The sequence below is a fragment of the Sciurus vulgaris genome (genome assembly GCF_902686455.1).
Source record: "Sciurus vulgaris genome assembly, chromosome: 4".
NCBI lineage: Eukaryota > Metazoa > Chordata > Mammalia > Rodentia > Sciuridae > Sciurus > Sciurus vulgaris.
In genome coordinates, this window is record NC_136464.1 from 53,217,695 (window position 1) to 53,241,193 (window position 23,499).

The following is a 23,499-nucleotide window of genomic DNA, read 5'->3' on the forward strand; positions in this document are numbered from 1 at the left end:
AGTGGAGTCCGAAGAATTGAGAAAACACAGCTGATAGTCTGAGGATACCAGAGAAGTTAAAAGTCGAGGTCAGAATATCATAAAAGACAGTTTCAAAGAGAAATCTGGAGGATTCACCAGGTCAGTGACTAGGAAATGAACACCCCAAAGTATGGAAAGGGAACATGATTAGAGGCAATAGTACCTGAGGCACACACACATATATATATAGGGTTAGAGTCTATTTCCACTACCTAGAGCAGAAAAACTCATTGTTTATGGGGAACTGCATAAAATACTCAGGAAAATATTGACTCAGTACTGGAAAAAATTAGCTTTAGGCTATGGTTTAAATATTGGCTCTACTGGCATTTTGAGATGGAAAACTCTGTTGTGGGATGCTGTCTAATGCTTTGTTAAGATGCTCAACATCCCGTCTTATATCTACAATAGCAATACCCTCCAATCATCCCAACCAAAAATGTCTTCAGATACTACCAAATTTCCTTAAAGGGAAAAACTACTGCTAGTTTAGAACCACTGCCATAGAATAAGCAGTACTGTGGACCTACCCAATATTAAAAAATATAAATAAAAAAAGGAACCATAATCAAGAGGACCATACTTGTTACACAATTGGATCCCAGAATAAACATCAAGAAGATTTCTAGTAATACAAAAATCCTCAGTAACCAAAAAGGTAAAATTCACAAAGATGGACAGTCATCATTTTAACTGTATTTTATATATTCTAAAAGTTAATAAGAGACAGGAAAAAGTAAAAGTTCCAATTCAATTTTCTAGATAGAAAAGCAACAACTGTTAAAAATTTAAAGTACACTGAATAGGATTAATGACAGTTCACGTATTACTGAAAAAAAGATTAGTGACATAGAAGACACAGCAAAACAAAGTATCCAAAATGAAACAGGGAAAACAGAATTTAAAGAAAGAAAAAAAATCAGTGAGCCATGAGACAATTTCAAGTCCACAGAGGCCAAAATACAAATTTGCAGAGATATGGCTTAAAAACATAGCAAACAATAAAGAAATATAAACCCACACTTCTTAAAAAAAAAAAAAAAACCCACACTTCTAAGAAATTAAATGAACTGCACACCAAATAAAAATAAAGAATAAACTAAGCCATATCATAATAAAATTGATCAAACCTAGTAATAAATAGGAAAATTTAAAAGTAGCAAGGATTGGGAGTTGGCAGTGTTAAATAGCAAAGAATAGAATGAAGGATGACAGATTTCATATCAAGAACAAGGACTGTACATTCCTGCAATCCCAGTGACTTGGGAGGTTAAGGTAGGGTTCTCTCAAGTCTGAGGACAGCCTCAGCAACTAAGAGAGATCCTGCCTCAAAGTGAAAAATAAAAAGGGCTAGAGTGTGGCTGAGTGGTAAAGGTAGAGAGTACCATAAGTTAAATCCCCAGTGAGGGGCTAGGCCATGACACAATGTAAACAAGAACACAGTGGGAAAAAATCTTTCATGTAATAAAAGAAAAACCAAAAAACCCCTGTCAAACCAAAAGTACATATCTGGCAAAAAAAAATCTACCAAAAATGAAAGTGAAATAAAGACATTTTCAAACATATGAAAACCAACAGATACAAATACAACAAATAACAAAGAATGCCCTTTAGACAGGAGGAAAAGGATACCAAGTGGAAAACTGTTCCTAACCAAAAAGAATGATAGGTACTGTAAATAGTAATTATATGAATATATGTTTTTATTCTTATTATTTAAATCTCTTTAAAAGATATGTGACAAAACAAAAATAATAATAATGAGCTACAATGCTTATAAATACATACAAGTAAAATGTGTGTTGCACATTAGGTGAATTATGTATTGACAAAGCTGTTTTGTTTTTGGAGGGCTGGGAATTGAACTCAGGGCCGTGGGTATGCTAGCTAAGTACTCTACCACTTAGTTATACTCTCACCCCAAAAAAGCAGTTTAATAAATTGAATAAAACATAATTTAAAAAATTTAAATGTAATGATGATGGCAGAAAGGCCAGGAGGACTAAAATGGAAGGATACTAATGTAAGATTCTAATACTATATGTGAGGTCATATAGTATTAGTTGAAGGAAAATTGTGATGAAATGTGTGTACTATAAATGCTAAAATAATAATAATTATAGTAATAGAGACTAGGCAAACAAAAGAGATTAAAATACTGGAATAGAGGCTGAGTTGTGGCTCAGTGGTAGAATGCTTGCCTGGCATGTGTGAGGAGGCCCTTGGTTTAATTCCCAGCACCACATAAAAATACATAAATAAATTTAAAAAAGCTTCACTGACAGGTAAAAACATGTTTTTAAAAGTACTAGAATAACCTAAAAGAGAGCAGGAAAGTGAAAAAAGAGAATAAAGAGGAGATGGGACAAATACCAAAAACAAATACCAAAAACAAATACCAAGATGAAGAACTCAAACCTAACCAGATTGATAATCACAACAAGTAGAAATGGTATGAACATTCCAATTAAAAGACAGACACTGTCAGGTTGAACAAAAAATAAGATCCAACTATATGCTGCCTATAAGAATAAAGATATAAGTAGAAAAATAAAGACACAAGTACTTTAGAAGTGAAAGAGAAGAAAAAGCTATACCATGAAATCAAAAGAAAACTGGGTTGGCTATATTTATATGAGACAGTATATTGCAGGGAAAAGTACCTTACTGGGACAAACATTTCATAATAACACTACATAGGTCACTTTATTTGTTGAATATCCATCAAGAATATGTGGCATCCTAATTATTCAATATAAGTCTTCTGTTGTTGGAGTTATTTTGAAACACATTAAGCTCTGAGGAGAGTATACACTTATTGGCATATGGAAAGGTGTTCTTTTTATCCAAGTGCTGAAAAAGAGGCTAAAAGTTAATAGTTACTACCAGAGTTATCAACTGGAATTCATTTTGATATTCCTTTTTGCTGAATATACCATACAAATTTTAAAAAATATATAATTTTTCTTATTAATTGGATCAAAATTAATTACTCTATGCCTTATACAAATCTGCATTTTTGTATAAACTGGTAATACTCCATAAAAGTTGCATTCACCCACATTTAGCTAGATGTCTTATAGTATATAATTGTTAAAACTATGAGCTGTTTTCAAGTTGGGTCTATACTTCTATCAAAATTCCACTGACCCAAAGTTGACTAGATGCATTATACTGAATAAATATTAAAACTGGGTTATTTGCAAGATGGCTCATTTTTTAGGATTCAACTACTATATATTAAAATACATGGAACTGTAATTGTCAAGTCAAAAGTACTTTTTTTGATGGGGGGATTTCAAGATAGTGGAATAGAGGAGATCACTTTACTGGCTGGTTCATCGCATGAAAGAAAACAGGCAGCTTCTCAGCAAGTGAGGTACTAGAAACCTTATAGAGACACTGTAAGTCCACAGGGGAGAAATTCTACTGCCTCAGTTCCTTACTGTTAGATGGGTAGACACACAATCAACATGAAAAAGCAAAGGAACAAATCATCCCAAACAAACCAAGATACTCCAGTAACAGAATCCATCAATACCACAGTGGAAGAAATGTCAGAGAAGGAGTTTAGAATGTACATAAACAGATCTGCAAAGTAAAGGACAGTATACAGAGTGAAATCAGAGAGAAAATACAGGAAGTGAAAGATCACTTCAACAAACAGAGATTCTAAAAAAAAAAAATCCTCAAAATGAAGTAATCAATAAACAAAATTAAAAATTCAATTGAAAGTATCATTGACAGACTAGATGTACTTTGAAGACAGAGTTTCAGGCAGTAAAAACAAAACATAAAAACATATAATGGTGAAAACAAAGTTGACCATGGAGGAAAGATGTTAAAAGACCATGAACAGAACTTCCAAGAAATATGAGATAACCTGAGAAGGTCAATTTTAAGATTTATTGGGCTTGGAGATACAAATGAAAGGAATACACAATCTTTTCAATGAAATAATATCAAAAAATTTCCCAAACCTAAAGAATGAAATGGAAAATCAAATATAGGAACCTTATAAAAAATGACAACAGACCCTCATCAAGGCACATTATTATCAAAATGCCTACTATACAGAATAAGGATAGAATTTTAAAGACTGCTAGAGAAAAATAACAGGTAACATTTAGAGGGAAAGCAATCAGATCTCAGCTGATCTCTCAACCCAGACCCTCAAAGCTAGGAGGTTTTGGAATAAAATATAACAAGCTCTGAAAAAAATTGATACCAGCCAAGAATATTACACCCAGCAAAATTAAGCTTCAGAATTGATGATGAAATATATAAAAACCTTCCATGATAAAGTTAAAAGAATTCAATATTAGAAAGCTGCATTATAAAACATACTCAATGAGACATTTCAGAATAGAAGACACAGAGACAAACCCACATAAATATAGTTATCTCATATTAGACAAAGGTGCGAAAAACATACATTGGAGAAAACATAGCCTCTTCAACACATGGTGCTGGAAAAACTGAAAATCTATATGTAATAAAATGAAATTAGACCCCAATCTCTTACTCTGCACTAAACTCAATTCTAAGTGAATCAAGGACCTAGGCATTAGACCAGAGACCCTGTGCCTGCTAGAAGAAAAAGTAGGCACAAATCTCCATCATATTCATTTAGGAACCAAATTCCTCAACAAAACTCCTAAAATGCAACAAGTAAAATCAAGAATCAATAAATGAAATTGTGTCAAACTAAAAACTTCTTCACAGTAAAGGACAAGAATATGAAAAGAGAACATACAGAATGGGAGAAAATCTGTCACCAGCACCTCAGATAGAGTATTAATCTTCAGGATATATAAAGAACTCAAAAAACACCACCAAAAACCCCCAAATAACCCAAATAATAAATGGGTTAAGGGACTGAACAGACAGAAGAAGAAATACGAATGGTCAATAAATATATGAAAAAATGTTCAACATCTCTAGCAATTAGAGAAATGCAAATTAAAACTACACTGAAAAAAAAATTAATTAAAAAAATGGATATTAAAAAAAAAAAACTACACTGAGATTCTATCTCAATCCAGGCAAAATGGCAATCATGAAACATAGAAGTATCAACAAATGTTAGTGAAGATGTGGGGGAAAAGGTACACTCATACATTGCTGGTGGGATCGCAAATTGGTGTAACCACTCTGGAATGCAGTACAGAGATTCCTCAGAAAACTTAGAATGGAACCACCATTTGATCCAGCTATCCCACTCCTCAGTCTGTACCCAAAGGTCTTAAAATCAGCATTCTACAGTGATGCAGTCACATCAATGTTCATAGCAGCTCAATTCACAATAGCTAAACTATGGAACCAACCAAGGTGCCCTTCAATAGATGAATGGATAAAGAAAATGTGGTACATATACACAATAGAATATTACTCAACCATAAAGAAGAATGAAATTATGGCATTTGTCACTAAATGGATGGAACTAGAGGCTATCATAGTAAGCGAAATAAGTCAATACCAAAAAACCAAAGGCCAAATGTTTTCCCTGATATGAAGATGCTGACTCACAATAGGTCAGCAGGCTAGCGGGGAGGAGTGGAGGTACACTGGATTAAACAGAGGGAAAGCAGGGAAAGGGACGGGATAGGAATGGGAAAGACAGTAGAATGAATTGAACATAACTTTCCTACGTTCATATATAAATACATGACCAGTGTAACTCCACATCATGTATAACCGCAAGAATGGGAAGTTATGCTCCATGCATGTACGATATGTCAAAATACATTCTATTGTCACGTATGACTAAAAAGACCAAACAAAAACAGATGCAAAAAAAAAAAAAACTTAAAAAAAATATAAAGCCAAGACAAAAGAAAATAGTTTTAAGAAACACCAGACTACTTGTAACAATACTGAAAATTTTAACTAGAATGGATGTATCAGTAGTTCTTAGTCTTTTTGATGTCAGGACCCTTTGCCTTCTTAAAAACTACGAAGGCCCTCAAAGTCCTTTGGTTTGTGGGTGCTATATATATATGATATTCATTCTATTAGAAATCAAAAACGGGAAACTTTAAAAAATACTTTTTCATCAGAATACATAGTCATTTTCATAGTCAATTTTAATTATATAAATATATCATGCCAAACTTTAAACCATTTGTTTTTTGAAAATCAGATTCTCAAGTTTATGATGCTTAAAATACTACATGAATCCCTCTTTAAGAATCACACCAGAAAAACACACTTACCAAGACTTCAAAGGAAAATCAGACCATTTTAAGAAATGAAGTAAAAAGAGGGGAAAAATCTTTAATTCTTGAAATGCTTTTCTCACATATGGGCAGAAGAAATAACACGACTTTCTATTATACAATCTTCTCAATGTAAGCATTTATAAGACAGTTATAAAGGGGTAGGATTTGCTGTGCTGAGGAATCAATAACAATACTGTAAAGCCTACAGCAGTGTACATAAACATGCTGTAGGAGACATTAACACTAGACCAAAAGAAATAATTATATTTTCAATAAACATGTTCGTACTAGATAATCAATTTTCTACACGTCTTACCAGCTGTTTCATACAGCTCAGGTAGTGGAATGGCAGCAGCTGTTATACCAAAACCATATAATATGCATATGAGGTGCTTCTAATTTTTCATAGGTATCTACTTATTTGTGAGCAACCCATTTAACTCATATTAAATAAAATCTAGGTAATCATGAAGTGATTAATTCAGGAGGATTTTTAGTATAGTTCTGTTTTAGAAATTAATTCTTAACCAATTATTTTTGTCAGAGGACTTAATAATTCAAATTACATGCTGCCCTTATTCCTGGATTTAAGAGATTTGTCACGATCAATGTTTCTGAAATATTAAATTAAAATGTGTCATGGTAATTACTATGGAATAAATAGCAATTAAGATTTTTTTAGGCAAATAAACTCAAACTGTTTGCAATGAATATTTATATTACTAATATTTTCCCACACAATGCATGTGTCATTCATAATAAGTTGCCTTAAAAATATAAAATGTAAATTGTAGGATTACTTCAAAAGACCTTAAGAAACTGACTTAAAAGTACAAAATTCTGTCTTTGGTTTAGAAGTATCTACATATAATGTACCTAAAAAGAGGTAGACTTTAAGGTAAATAATATAAATTAGACTACTCAGGGAAAGATAATATTTATGCTCTGTGCACTATTATAAATCCTGTATTTATAATAGTGAACCAAATGTATGCTTTGAGATGGGTACATAATTTGCAGGACAAGTAAAAGATAATTATTTAAAAATGCATATCTGCCAACAACTATATTCTATCAGGTTAGTATGGCCCAAACATTTGAATTAAGTCAATACTTACTGCTATATAACAAACTCTTGCTTTTTCTACCAACATCCAGTTTTTCTCCAGATCAAGATGTTCTTCCTTTTTGTAACAATTGGCAGCTGCAAGATTAGCTATAAGGGACCTAAAACAGCAAAAGAAAAAGCATATACCAAAGTCAAATTTGTTAGGTATTTCTGAATAGTTAATTATCAATATTTCCTGCAAAATTTTCAATTTACAAATTTTAATTCTTTAATACTGACATTAGAAAAAACACTGATATTAGATCCTTTAATGAATGCAAATAATATTACTTTTGTTTTGAAAACTTTGAAACTTCTATTTTGTCTTTGAGGGAAAAAAAAAGAGACATGATAACCCTTCAAAACACCACTTGGTATTTTGAAAAAGTGGAATTCGGAATTTAAATTTCCTTCTGATACTAAAATAACACTATTTATATTTTAATAGCTCGAAATGCAGTTAAGAAATAAAACTACGAAGTCATCCCACAAAAAAAATGCATATAACTAAAAACTATTTATTTAGATGTTCTGGGGGTCAAACCCAGGGCCTTGGACATGTTAGACAAGTACTTTACCACCAAACTATGCCTCCAAGAACTCAAATTTCACTTTTTATAGTGGAAAATACATTTATAAAAATAAGATCAACATAAACTATAATTGACTATTTAATCTAATGTTTTAAAAACCACACATGAGATTAATTTCATAAAACATACATATTAATGTAGACCATGTTTACTAGGAGGAATTAATTTGCAAACCACTACATTTTAAGGACTGGAATCAATTAGAACAAGTTTCTATACTTAAAAACTCTCTGGGCTGGGTCCACTTTATAGCTGGAAAATCTAAGTAGGATTCTATATTCAAAATCCTGCTGCAAGTGCCACCTAGATCGTTTAATTATAGCCCAATAATCAAACTTAATGAAATAAAAAATTATATACATTTCATACAAATAAAAATAGTTTTCTTCCTCATTGTGACCTGGAACTTAGAAAATTTCTTCCCAATTTTTCTACTAAATAGTAACAGTACAGTTTACAAAACAATCATCTCATTATTTGACTTTGGTAATGTTTAGTTCCCCTGTTTAAAAGGAAAAAAAAAAATTCTCTTCCAAAACATATTTCTATTCATCCATATGTCAACTTACTATTGAAGGGTACATCTGTTTGTGTTCAATTAAATGAAAGAAAATGAGAGAAATATGAATCAATATTCTCATGCCAAGTAAGTATACTACAAACTTATAAAAAATAGTCCTGTTTTTGGTGCTGGGGATTAAACATGTTCTTAATACATAAATATATATTAATAACTATGACTTTAGAAAAGTTTTGGTAAAAATGGCTGCCAAATAAAAGCAAACATTTCACTGGGTGCAATGAGTAGCTTGGGAGGCTCATGAGTTCAAAGCCACCCTTAGCAATTTAGTAGGGTCTAAGGCAACTCAGTGAGACCCTGTCTCTAAATAAAATACAAAAAAGGATCGGGGATGTGGCTTAGTAGTTCAGCCAAACTACCAGCTATCAGAAATTGGGCAAAACATTTTGCTTTCCTGGACCTAATTATAAAAGGTAGAGGCCAAACTAGTGATCATCAACTTTGATTCTGTTATACCTCATGAATTCAACAGCAGGCTTAACAAAAGTAAACTGAAAAACACAAAAGGAAAAAATGATATAAGGAAGAAGGATTTACTGAACACTGAAAGTTGAAACTATAAACATGAAGTCTAAATTCCAAATTCAGATTGGAATTCAGATCTCATCAATGTTTACATAGTCAATTATCAGCTTCCATTGGAATTACACCAACCTACCTGTTGCTACCAGTGATGCATGCAGCACAAGTTCCTGTTGGCTGCTCATTCTGCTCATAGTAATAAGCATCCACATGGGCTTCAGCGGCTTTTCTCTTCAGGATCTCTCCAAATTTATCTATCCCAATGCATCCAAAAAATGTTGCTGCTTTGTGTGGCTGCTGAATCATCCACTAAAAAATAGGAACATAAATAATTTAATGGATCAGAAAAAGATACACATAGTTCAGTATTCCACCATGGATAGTGGCATGAAAAGATGCTTTGTGAGAAACTGACTGTTCTGAATGAAATTTCAACTCTTACTACTTCTTATGATAACAAACTTGACACATCAGCAATGCAAAAATCTTATTACTTTAGGGGAGTGAAATAAAATAATGTGGTTAGGACTCAGAGGTGAAAGTCATAGAAGCAAATGCTGGCTTGCTATAGAAAAATAATAATAAGTTAAGTAGTATGGCACCATTATAAAAAGCCCAGAAACTTCTTTGAACACTGTCTGGGTATAATCTTGTTCTATCATGAGTTGTATAAGCAAGGACATGTTACTTAACATGTCTATGCCTCACTTTTCTCACCTATAAAATGGAGATACATTATAAATACACTTCATAAAGTTGCTGAAGAGTAATTGAAATAATATAAGCCAGAGCATATTCATTGCTGAACAGAGTATCCATCACAGAGTAAACAATATATATTAGCTGTGGTTGTCACTATTATAGTACTTCTTGTAGTGATTCACATATAAATTGTCATAAAATATGCTCATGTCTAAAATGCTTTTAAAATCTCATAAACTTTAATTTTTTTGCTATAAAATAATAATAATGGAATTCTTTTATGATGCACAATTTTCAGTGATTTGAACTCTCTCTCATAATTAGCTCAATTCCCTGAGGGTTCTCATGCTTTATTAGTGATTTTAAAGTCACCACTGTTTGTTTCAAATATAGTTAGCAAAACATTATATATACAAAGTCAAAAGTATCAACATTGAAACATATTATCGAATATTTAGAATATAAAAAAATGCATATATATTTGCGAGGTAAAGCAATGAAGAAAGAAACAGAGAAAAAGTTATAGGAGTGAGATTCGGTAACCACATAAGGACCAGCAATTCAGTTTTTAGGGATTTACATTGAAGAGACACACACACAAATATAAAATAACAGACTAGAGTATTCTTTGAGTTACTATTTGTCAAGGCAAAAAGTTACAACCTAAAAGTCTATCTATTGAAGACTGCCTGAATAAACTAGGATAAATCCATTCAACAGAATACCACACAGTCATCAAAAACAAAAACTAGACAAGAAAAAAAACAAAAGAAAACACTCTATAAAACAATCCCTCTATATGGAACAATTTCTGTGATATTTTGTGAAATCAGAAAAAAATATTTTTAAAACTAGGTTTAAAAGTAAATATACTGGGTTTGGGGTTGTAGCTCAATGGTAGAGGGCTTGCCTGTCACATGTACTGAGTTCAATCCTCAGCACCACATAAAAATAAATAAATAAATAAATGAATGAATAAATAAATAAATAACAGGTACTGTGTACATCTACAACTAAACAATTTTAAAACAGATATATGATTTAACGAAAGAATTAAAATCAAGAACATATCATTTTAAAAATATGGAGAAAGCTTCAGGACATTAGATTTGGCAAGGATTTCTTGGACATAACAATAAAAGCATATACTAAAATTGGAACGACACAGAGAATATTTAGCATGGCCCCTGCGCAAAGATGACACACAAATTCATGAAGCGTTCCATATTTTTTTTGCAGCCAGTCTGGAAAGCAGTGTGGAGATTCCTTAGAAAACTTGGAATGGAATCACCATTTGACCCAGCTATCCCACTCCTTGGCCTATACCCAAAGGACTTAAAATCAGCACACTACAGAGATACAGTCACATCAATGTTCACAGCTGTTCAATTCACAATAGCCAGATTGTGGAACCAACTTAGATGCCCTTCAATTGATGAATGGATAAAGAAATTGTGGTGTATATATATACACAATAAACATATGGTGTATATATATACTCAGCCATAAAGAATGATAAAATTATGGCATTTGCAGGCAAATGGATGAAATTGGAGAATATCATGCTAAGTGAGATAAGCCAATCTCAAAAAACCAAAGATGAATGATCTCGCTGATAAGTGGATGATGACACATAATGGAGGGTGGGAGGGGGACAAGAATGGAGGAAGAAGGGACTGTATAGAGGGAAAAGAGGGGTGGGAGGGGTGGGGGGGAGGAAAAAAATAACAATGAATCAAAAATTATTACCCTATGTAAATGTATGATTACAAAAATGGTATGCCTCTACATCATTGTACAAACAGAGAAACAAGATATATCCCATTTGTTCACAATAAAAATAAATTTAAAAAAAGCATAGGGAACAAAAGGGAAAATAGGTAAATGTGGCTATAACAAACTTGAGTACTTCTGAAAAAAGAAACAACCCAATAAAGTGAAAAGACAACTAATTTCCAAACTATACATCAATGAGAGGTTAATATCCAGAATACATATGGAACTTCTATAGCTCAAAACAGTAAAACAAATAACCTAATTGAAAAATGGGCAAAGAACTTGAATAAACAGGTCTCAAAAAAAAGTATGTATGTATGTATATATATGCACACGGCCAATGAGCACATGAAAAGATGTTCAACATCATTAATGATGTGGAAAATGCGCATCAAAACCACAATGAGATCTCATTTCACACTGATCAGAATAGCCACTATGAAAAGAGAAGAAAATAAATATTAGTGAGGATGTGGAGGTATTAGAACCCTTATGTAGTGAGGGTGGGAATGTGAACTGGTGCAGTCACTATGAAATAGTGAAGTTTCTTAAAAAGAAAGAAAAGACATTAACATATAATCAAGCAATTCCACCTCTGGGTATATATATCCAAGATAATTCAAAGCAGAATTTCAAAAGAGATGTCTGCCCACCCATGTTCATTACAGGATTACTTGTAATAGCCAAGAGGTGAAAGTAAACCAAATATTCATCAATAGATAAACAGATGAAGAAAATTAGGGATATATATATATATATATATGCATAATCTGTTTTATTTATATATATATGTGACCTTAGAAAATAAGGTCATCCTGTCATATGCAACAAAAAGGATGAAACTCAAGAACATTATGATAAGTAAAATAAGGTCACTGAAAGAAAATACATGATTCTATTCATATGAAGTAGTCAGAAGAAAGGAACAAAGTAGTTACCAAGGACAAGGACTAAGGAGGAGGGGAATGAAGTATAGGTGGGTAAAGAGTTTCAAAGTTGCATGTCAAAAAGTTCTAGAGACTTGCTGTACAAGAATGCAAATAAACTGTATACTACTGAACTGTACATTTAACAGTGCTAATATAATTATTTATTCTAGAAATAAACAATTCAGAACTTTTAGATGATAAGCCCTTCTGAGTAGCATAATCTTCTGCCTTCCCCATCTACACTATTTGCTTCAATCAGGTCATGAATCACACCTTTGTTTACCATATCCATGTTAGATACATTACCCTCCTGTTAGTTACTTAATAGCTATCAGTTACTTTTCAACTGTTTGGGTATTACAGTGCTTGTGCTTGAGTACCCTCTATTTTACTTAATAATGGCCCCAAATGTAATAGTGACACTGGCCATTTATTACAGTATATTGTTAAAACTTTTCTATTATTAGTTATTATTATTGACCTATTACTGTGCCCAATTTATAAATTAAGTTTTATCCTAGGTATGTATACATAGGAAAAAATGTAGTATACATAGGGTTCAGTACTATTTGTAATTTCAGGCATCCAGTGGGCACCCTGGAACATATCCCCCATGAATAAGGAGGTCTACTATAGTAAAAAACAAAACAAAACTTAATAGCAACTTATACCATGGTTAGATTACTTTAATAATTTGACCTGCCATTAAAATATCAGTAACTTCCTCGGAAATGACAGTGGAGTCATTATAAGTAATTTACCATAGCTGTAATCAGAGAGCATACAGGCTTAAACTCTAGTCTGGAGAAAGTTATATGAACTCTATGCTGTTTTTAAACCTGCAGAGCTTAGCTCCTCTGCAATGAGGATTTAAATGAACTGAAATGCCTACACTGCAAACCAATAAACACAAAATATCAATCAATAATCACAAAAAATAGGTAAATAGTGGAAATATTCAGCAGTTCTTGTTGTGTTCACCATTAAATATTTCAGCACAGTAAACTAGCTGTCATTTCAGCTATATTTGGTAACAGGATACTGACAATATAGGACCTTTATTTTTATTTATTTATATTATTTTTTTTTAGTTGTAGGTGGACACAGTACCTTTATTTTAATTTTCAGTGGTGCTGAGGATCAAACCCAGGGCCTCATGCATGCTAGGTGAGGGCTCTATCACTGAGCCACAACCCCAGCCTAGGACCTTTATTTTTGATCATACGATTTAAACTAAAAAATTAGTCACTCTAGTAAGACACAGTGGCACACGCCTGTAATGGGTACTCAGGAGGCTGAGCAAGAGGATGGCAAGTTCAAGGCCAGCCATGGCAACTTCGTGAGATCCTGTCTCAAAATAAAAAATACAAAAACTGGGAATACAGTTCAGTGGTAGAACAATTGCTTAACATGCATGAGGCCCTGGGTTCAATCCCCAGTACTGAAGGATAGATTTAATTTTACAACAGTCATGAACAGAAAGTAAGTAGAGGCATACCAGAGCACTTAGCTCCTTTCCTGTTTTAAGAATATTATCATAGTACCCCTAGGGCAAAAGAAATTCCATTAAACTAATTAGCTTGAACCAAAAGTATTTACTGTATTTATTTCCTAAACTTTGGTGCCTCTTAGGCACTACAAAACTCTCAAAGCTTGTACTCAGACTGCTCATCAATTCTCTCATTTCCTGTTTCACCTTGATTTTTGTGCAAAACTTACTTTTTTTATAGTTACTGCCAAAAAAAAAAGGAAAAGGTTTTGCAAGGTATGTATGATGCCACTGAAAGGAATGTAGCAATCTAATGGAAAAATGGAAATATCTACAGCTAGCTGTAGATGCTATATTTGAAAGATGTCACTAAGATTCCCTTGAAAATTTATATATCCTGCAGATTATGTCGGTTTGCGACAGCACCCTAGGGAACTTAGGAGCACAGAGTTTGGGAAACAAGAGTATAATGCTAACAAAAAAACAATGAAAAAGAAAAAAGAAAAAAATAAAAGAAAATTAGGAGTAGAATGACAAAGCAGCTACACAGGAGGTTAGTGCCTAGTGGGAAAGGTAGGCCTAGACCAGATAATTAAATGTCGCTTTAAAATGTTTAAGCAGTATTCTATAGGTAGAAGAGAGTACAAGAAGGGTTTTGAGCAAAGGATTGAGATTATAAGGCATGGTGCCTCATTAAGGTAAGGAATAAGGAGAAAATTTACAATTGAATTTAAATAGGTACTGAAAAATGACACATTAAATTTCACATTAATTCTTTTAACAACACATGGAAGGATTCTATTAATTTCACCTTCCAGATAAATTTCTTCTTCTTCACCTAAATGCAGTATTTAGGACAATGTAACTGTCAATGATACAAGAGTCAGTAATTTCTAAGAAAATGCCATATAGTTTAATTCAATTCATAACTGAATGATGAGAATGACACCTAGATACTAAAATAGTTGCAAGATAAGTTAAAGAGAGGAAATTTTATACCAGAAGCATTTCAGGAAAACTGAAAAGCACAACTAGAAGAAATTACATGTCAAAACTGGGAGAGAGCAACAAGCACACTGCAAAGGGTGATGAGGAAATCAAAACTGAAGTAGACTGATTAGGAAAATATCATATATCACCTTGTTTTATGAAAGAACTGATTATTCATAGAGGACTGTGATATTACCATGAGAGACAGGGTGGAATATAAGATTTTCATTCTTGCTTGCTCAATAACTAGTATGTTATACCTCTTCCCAACAAAACTGTTCCATTTTCCCTGTTTAAAGCATTCTATTAATAAAAGTTAATTGCTAAAAATATCACCCCCAATAACTTTGTTGTTCTTCATAAATACCTATTAACATTTTCTTTTTCTTGGTAACTTGGGATTGAACTCAAGGGCACTCAACCACTGAGTCACATACCCAGCACCTTCCTCCCCCTTTATTTTAAATTTAGAGACAGAGTCTCATTGAGTTGCACAGGGCCTTGCTAAATTGCTGGAACTGGTTTTGAACTTGTGATCCTCCTGCCTCAGCCTCCTGAGCCACTGGTATTACAGGCATGTTCCACTGCACCTGGCACCTATTAACATCTTTTTCTCTGAACGGACTTTGGGATACTTTGGCCTAGTAGGGGGGAAAAAACAAACTACATGAACTTTAGACTCAGGTGTACTGAAGTGTATTTATCCATTTGCTGGCAAACAAACTACTCACAGGTCACTTCTTGAGGAATTATTGTTAAGAATGAATAAGTAATACAAGCAAGGAGCCTACGGCAGTGCTTGTTACAGAGTACTAATGATAAGAGAGGAAACTGTTGAGATAGGAAAAGAAGAATTTTTAGTCATATTCATCCAATTCATTCTATCAATATTTTTACTTACCTAATATCTATTTAACATTATTATAATTAGCAACAGATAAAGCAATTTCTCTCACTATATACTTCCTCTGGATATGATCTAATCTATTCCTACGGTTTCAATTATCATCTATATGCTGAGAACCTTCATCTCTATTTTTACATGAGACCAGTCCTTAGATGTCTGACCTGAATAAATTAATACCTCCAGAGTCCTGTTTTGCCTATTAAATTGATCCATTTCTACTTCTATCTACATTATCACTACTTTCACTAAAGCTCCCAATGTCTCTCAATTAAGACTACTGCAAAGTTCCTTTTAAATTTTTGAAAACTAAAATATATTCATATTCCATAAAGTTTACTACTTTAAGATGTACAATTCAGTTTGTTTCTGTATATTCACAAAGTTGTTCAACTATCATCATCATCCTGCTCCAGGACATTTTCATTATTTCACAACCACTTGCAAAAGCTTAACTCATCTCCCTTCCTTCTGTTTTGTTTTCCTCCAATTCACTGCATATTGGCCGCTTTCCTAAAGCATCCTTCAATAGTTACCCAAATCTTTTAAGCAAAGTTCAAACAAACCACTTTATGACTGAACCATTAACAGCTTCTCTGAGTGCGTCCTAAGGTATTAACACTCTTAAATGCAATGTTCCGGTACTGGTTCTGTTTTCTGGTCTTTCTAGCTTCCTATTTAGGTTTTACATCTTATTTTCATGAACAAGCTTTTCCTGAACTTTAATCTAGATGCCCAAGTTCTATGTTACCACAGCAAATTATATCATTCCTATCATAAAATTAATTTCACTTAATTAAAATTTTCTGTTCAATAGACTACTTTCTTGGTTCTCTGAAAGAGTTGTAGGGTACATTACTAAATCTAAAAAGTGGCTGCTACTTTCCATGCAATTAATAAATAGTCATTGAATGAATAGGAAAGCCATGACTATCTTTTCAAAAACCTTAGAGATTAGACTTAAGTATGTTACTATTTATTAAATGAGATGTACATAGTAGAAGCTGTTAAGCACAAGGAAGAAGCACCTACTCAGACTCTGGAACTAGCCAAAGAAAACTTTCTAAGAGAAATATGAGAAACTTGTCTCAATGGACATTTAGCTATGACAGGTTTAGGACACTGTACCACAAACCATGGCACTTGGCATACTGAATATTTTAAGCTAAAGGGATCTAAGGAACAGTAAGTGCAGAAAGGATTTTCTGATCTCTCCTTCATGTGAGAGGTGTTCTCCTTTTACCTGGAAGAAGGGACTATACTTATCTCTGAAGATGGAGGAACACCAAGATGCTTTTGAACACAGAGAGAAGCCTTGATGACCTTCCCAATTTACTACTACTGGCTCATACCTGTTTTTGTACCACAACCCTCCACTTTTCATCAAAGTTAATATCAGAACTCTCAGAACACTTAACTGTTGCTTTGTTTTCTGTTTCCTAAGGTAAAACCTACATTAAATACATATGTATTTTTTTATTTTTTATTTTTTTTTCTCCAAATTCCTGGTTTAATAAGGACTTGTTTATTTTGAGAAAAAAGGTCCCAAAAATCAGGCTGTTCACAAAAATAACCCACAGTATCAACTTTAGAAAACAAATAAAGACCATTACACTAATTATTCTTCTAGAGGATGCATTTAACATGCCAACTCTCATTCACAAAAATACATTGTTACATTTGTGTTGAACAGCCCCACACTGGACTATTATGTGGGGGATAACATACATACCTCTAACTCAAAGCTGCTCTCAGGTGCTACAACTAAATGAGATTGCCTTTGCAGTTAGGGAAGCAACTACTGAAATCATGTATAAATGGAAAGAACTGTACTCCCTGCATAACAAGAGATGTATTTTTTGTTAATCTATCTTTCTGTTACATCAGCCCCAACTCATAATTTAGAAGACAGAAAGGAAAAGACTTTTCTTCCCCTGCAACTATTAGTAGGAAGTAGGAAATACACAGGTCTTAGGTAGGATTATTTTTTGTTTGTTTGTGGTACTAGGCATTGAACCCAGGAGTACATTACCACTGAGCTATACCCTTAGTCCTTTTACTTTTTATTTTGAGACAGAGTTTCACTAAGTTGCTGAAGGTCTCACTAAGTTACTGAAGCTAGAACTTGTGATCCTCCTGCTTCAACTTCCTAAATTCCTGAGACTACAGGTGTGCACCACCATGTCTGGCTTTAGTGGGAGAATTTTTAAAGTAAGGACGAGGAAGAGAAAGAGAGAGACAGACAAACTCAAAGAATTAGGAAACTAAAAAGTAAATTCAGGATTTCAAAAAGGATTTGGGTACTTTTAAATACAAAGATGAATATGAAAAGGTCTTAATATAAAAAATTTAACTTCTTCTTTAAAAGGGCATTCTAAAGATAGTATTTTCTAAAGTACAGAATGAAAGCTCATTAAACTTATTCTACTCTATTTGGAGATATCACTAATAAAATAACCATTAATACAGGTTAAAGATTCAGCAAATAAGCTGGCATGAAGTTTGTACAGAATAAGTTTTAATTATTACTATGAAAATAACAATTGTATAGACAAGTTATGGACCCAGCCTAGATACTCAACAGATGAATGGATAGAGAGAATATGGAATATATACATAATAAAGTTTTACTCAGCCATAAAGAAAAATGAAATTATGTCATTTGCTGGGAAATGGATAAAATTGGAGAACATAATGCTAAGTGAAATAAGCAGACTCAGAAAGTCAAGGATCAAATGTTTTCTCACATATGCAGGACAAGAAGGGAGGGAGGAAGAGAAAATGAGAGAGAGAGGGAGAAGGGAGAAGAGAGAGAAAAGAAATAAGAAAGAGGGGTAGGAATCTCACAGAACTATAAAAGAGACCACAGAGTAAAAGAAGGGGATCCAGAGGGAAAGAGGAGAGGACATGAGGAAGTATGGGAGAATGAAATCTACCAAATTATGCTATGTTCATGTACAAATATACTACAATGAATTGCACTTATACATATGATGATAATGTACTAATTAAAGTAATAACAAGTGAGATCAGTGGAGTAGAGCATGTGGAAAATGGGGAGGGAGGAGAACAGGGAAAGGAAAGGAAGGGGGTGGGGGAAGAAGACTGAGCAAAATATGTATGTGCATGTATGACTATGGCATAATAAATTCCACTATTATATATAATTATAATGCACCAATGGAAAAAAAAAACTATTGTAAATATTGCATCAGCATCATTAACACTGTCATTATCATTTCTAAGGAAAACTGTTAAATACATAGAATCTAGAATCTTTGTTTTTAATTTTGTAGTTATAGATAGACTGCATGACTTTATTTTATTTGTTTATTTTTTAATGCAGTGCTAAGGATCAAACCCAGTGCCTCACACATGCTAAGCAAGTGCTCTGCCACTGAGCTACAGCTCTAGCCTTAAGAAGGGAGTTTGAATTTTATTTTCTAAATCTGCCTGAAGCCCATGAGCCCTTACATAGCAGGGAGCAGTGGAAGAAAGGGGAGAATCAAAAAACTTCCTTAAATTGTAAGAGAACTTTGCTATAGTTTTCAGAAGAGGATTTACAGATTTCATCAGATTACTGAAGGAATCTAGGCCACCCGGACCAGGGGGTGGGGGATTGTAGACACAACAAAGATATAACAGGAGGATGTCTTTTTCTTTTTAAGCAAAAGAGTAACAAAGTTATAGGATTGTATCAAATTAACCAAGAAAATTGTTTTACCTGAAGATATTTAACTAAACATAAAAATACTGTATGAGTTATAATTTTCGAAAACACTTATTTGAAACCATCCCCAAATTAATTTCTTAAGACTAATAAGAACAGACTGGATTTCTCTCTAAAAGACTACAAAACTGGGTCCTAACAACATAGTACATGGTGTGGTGTTATAATATGCTTCACATTTTTGTTATCACCAGGAACTCTAGATATTAAGGATGAAAGGCATGGAAGGAGTGTGGTCAGAACTGGGACATGGGGCTGGTCTGGAAAGAAGTAATCATGTGAAACTGTGTAAGTAACTTAATCTCTCTAGCTAGTAATGTCCTTAATTGTCCATGTCAGGAAACTATAGTGATGTTCTAAAAGATCTATTACTTTAAGCTATTTAAAAAAATCAAGAAGAATGTTTTGTATTTGAAACAAGAAAAGAAAAATCACCATAAAAGTTTATTGTGGCAAACTAAAACTGGGACTGAAAAGTGAAGAAAGGAAAAAAATCTCTATAGAAAAATCAGTGGTCTTTTGAAGTAAGAATGTCACTCAGATGCATCTTCCCAGAAATTCTATAAAATCCACAGAGAAGTATGCCAACTAATAACCAAAGAGCAAGAAAAGAATTGAGAAAAATCCCTTTTCCTTACTATTTCTAGCATACACTTTATAAAAAGCAAAAATGCCTCAAGGCAGTAAACAGCTGCCCATCAACACCTATCAGCAGCAACATCAAAAACATAAGGCAAAGGTCAAGTCAAAGTTTATTGACAATGATGAACTATGACAGCCTCTATTAAATTACCCCTTTCTTCAAGGTGTATGTGATCAAAGCAGCAAAGATATTTTCACTCAGTCACATAACAAGCTATTTGTTGAGATTGAAACATCTGGTCAATATCTCCTAACACTGCAATTTCATGCACAGTTAGCATTAGGGCACATTTCTTCTCCTCTTCTTACAGGGTCCACAAGAGTGGCACATATGGCTGATCATTTCATTCAAAAAGGATTCAATTCAAGGCATTATACACAATCGTCTGTGCTTTATGGTGTTTTAAGTCTACCTGCCATCGTTTTCCATCATCATTGCTGACTGCTGTTCTCTTCTACTATAAAAGCCTGCAAATATGACAGAGCACTTAAAGCTTAACAGCTTTCCTCTACTGGAGTTAGGAAGCATTTAAGGCACAGGAATCTATAAAGTGGCAGGTCGTTTTCTATTGTCAAGAACTCCTAATACGTTGAACTATTTACCATTTTATTTAGCATCAGCAAAGATCTAGTACAGATTTTAGAAAAGGAATTTTTAATGTCAAATATTTAACCATCTGCCTGGCAGATCTATTGAAGTACATCTTTTGGCCATAAAGTTAAAATGAACAACTTGAAAACAATATCATGGAAATATTGAAATATTTTAAAAATTAATTCTAATAGAGATTTTAGAATATTTTTTAACTTGATAAGAAACAATTCTATTTTAGAGAGAACAGGAATGTTACAATTTTATCAGTCCCATATGCTAAAAATTTTCCACTTGAAATTCATGCACTTGTTGTCATGGTAACAGGACCTTTCTTAAACACTCCAGTAGTAAACCTGAACTCACACCATAGGTTTCTCTCTCTTTCCCCACCCTTGGAATAATAGCTTCAAGGGACAAGCAGGGTGAGGGTGGGGATGTCTTTAAAGTCCTTTGACACATCTCCTTGATAGTATGTATGACTAGAGTTATCTCCTAAAATTTAAGGATTTGTCTAGACATTAATAACTAGGTGGCTTTCAGTGAAGAAATACTCTTTGTTGTAATAAAGAATCACTTGTGACCACCTGACAATAAGCAATGTGCAATGGTTGATTAAGGAAAGTGAATATCAAAATAACAAGACTGAACTGAAATCCAGGTTACATATAATGGCCCAGAGACTGCTTACTCCAGCATATAATTTAAATGTTTTGTTTGTTCATTTGTGCATTTACTTTGTTCAAATTTGTGTTCTTGTAACAGAACAATGCCTGGCCCATAGAACCATTTCAATAAATATCATTAGATCACTAGTATTGACTGAGTAGTCAGGCATGGTCCTTATATCAGAGATTCCAAATAAAACAAGAAAAAAGCACAAAGCAAACAAAACAAAACATTAGAGGAAATAATTGTAAGACTATGCAGGTAAAGACAAAGGGAGAACAATGAGTTGGGCAGGGCAAAGAAGGAAACTAAGGCCATTCAGAGACATAAAATGTATAAATGAGATAATCAAAGATTAGGTTTGGGGCTTGGGGAACTTTTCAAACCAAGGTAGAGCAAGTGCAATGCTGCTGCAGCAGGAAAGACTTTGGCATATTAAAATAACTGAACACCAGCATAGTTAGAGCTCAAAAGGGAGACTGAAATAAATTAGAAATCATGCAGGTTCTAGATTATGCAACCCTTGTTGGCTATGGTGAAGAGAACAAATTTTGTTCAAAGTATAACAGGATGACACTAAATGATTTTAAAGAAAATGAAAATTATCAAATGGAAACAGGGATCATTTTTGCCACTATGTATACAGAATTAGAAGAGTGGCAACAAGATCAGTTAGGACAGTATTTACATTCCACATCCACTCCACTGGAAAAGTCTTACATTAGCTCTGTTCTCAAACTATTTCCAGATTTCAACCTCTTTTCATTAATTCCAATGCCATCACCCATCAAAAGAACCATAATTTACCTAGACTACTGCAATATTTGCTAGTCTTACTTTCATCTTCGACTCCAGGCACACTGAAGTATTCTTATTACCCTTCAAGTGTTGAGTCAGAACAAGTCATTCATTTGCTCAAAACTCTGCAATGTTCCCCATATCATTAAGAAGCAAAATAATCCTTCCAATAATTTATAAGGCCTTACAGCTTCAAGTCACTCCACTCTTATTGTCTCTCTAAACTCACCTCCATTATTCTGCTTCAACCACATGGACCCCTTTGTAAGATTTTAGGACATGCCAACCATGCTGTCCCTCAGCAGGCACCAGTCCCTCTACTGGGCTGAATTTCTCCTGGATACCACAGGGTTCCTCACTCAAATCTTACCTTCTTGACCAAACCATTTAATAATGCAAAATGTCTTTTCTATTCCATTCTCAGTGCCACATTCTTCTACTTTTTATCTTTATTACTTATCATCTTTTAATCTACTTATGTAACATTCATTATATTTCTTCCCCCTCAACTTAAATATAAGCTCCATACAGGCAAGAATTTTTGTTTATTTTACTAATGTATCCCAGCACTTGACACATAGGTGATGATAAGTATTTGATGCACTGTATCTTACAGGTCAACAAAGAGAAATCACATAACTCTCTCAATTAATAAGAAAAATTTCATAGCTATCACTACTACTAAAAGAGCACTTAATTTAACAATTACAAATTAATATTAGCAATTACCACAAGTGAAAATGTGTTATTTCCTTTTCTAAATATCATGGCCAATATAATTATATCCCAAAATTAAATAAAGCACTAAAAATATTAAAAGGGTAAAAGTGTAAGTCACAATTTACCAAAGACACGGAAAAACTAAAAAAAATAAAATTAAAAAAAATACACTATATATTATAGAAATAACTCAAATGTTCAAATGTCATTATAAGTCCTGTAAGATAAATCTCCTGGACAAATAAGTAAAAAAAAATTTTAAAAACGGAAGCAGGATAATTCGTACTAAAAGACCTAAGGTACAAATAATGTGATATTTTAGTTCTTTTGATTCTGATTCAAATAAAACAATCACAAAAGCGCATTTAAAAAATAATTACATCCAAGTACAATAGTTTAATAAGGAAAAGCACTTGTGCAGTACTTTCTACATGAGCTAGCTGCTTTTTTCATGGAAAAGTATTTTTATTTGAAATAATGACTGACAGACAAATGATAGTTATTCAGACTTAA

General features: G+C 33.2%; 1 protein-coding gene across 5 annotated transcripts in view; it reads right to left on the bottom strand.

Moving 5' to 3' along the window:
- ADK (adenosine kinase) overlaps positions 1 to 23,499 on the bottom strand; it is a 499,304-nt gene that overhangs the window by 278,013 nt on the left and 197,792 nt on the right. For all 5 annotated transcript variants that reach the window (XM_079135963.1, XM_079135961.1, XM_079135964.1 and 2 more), the window contains 2 exons: positions 9,182 to 9,354; positions 7,361 to 7,469 (listed from right to left, as the gene is read on the bottom strand). In XM_079135963.1, the coding sequence (XP_078992089.1) occupies positions 7,361 to 7,469; positions 9,182 to 9,354 (282 nt within the window). The remainder of the gene's footprint in view (positions 1 to 7,360; positions 7,470 to 9,181; positions 9,355 to 23,499) is intronic.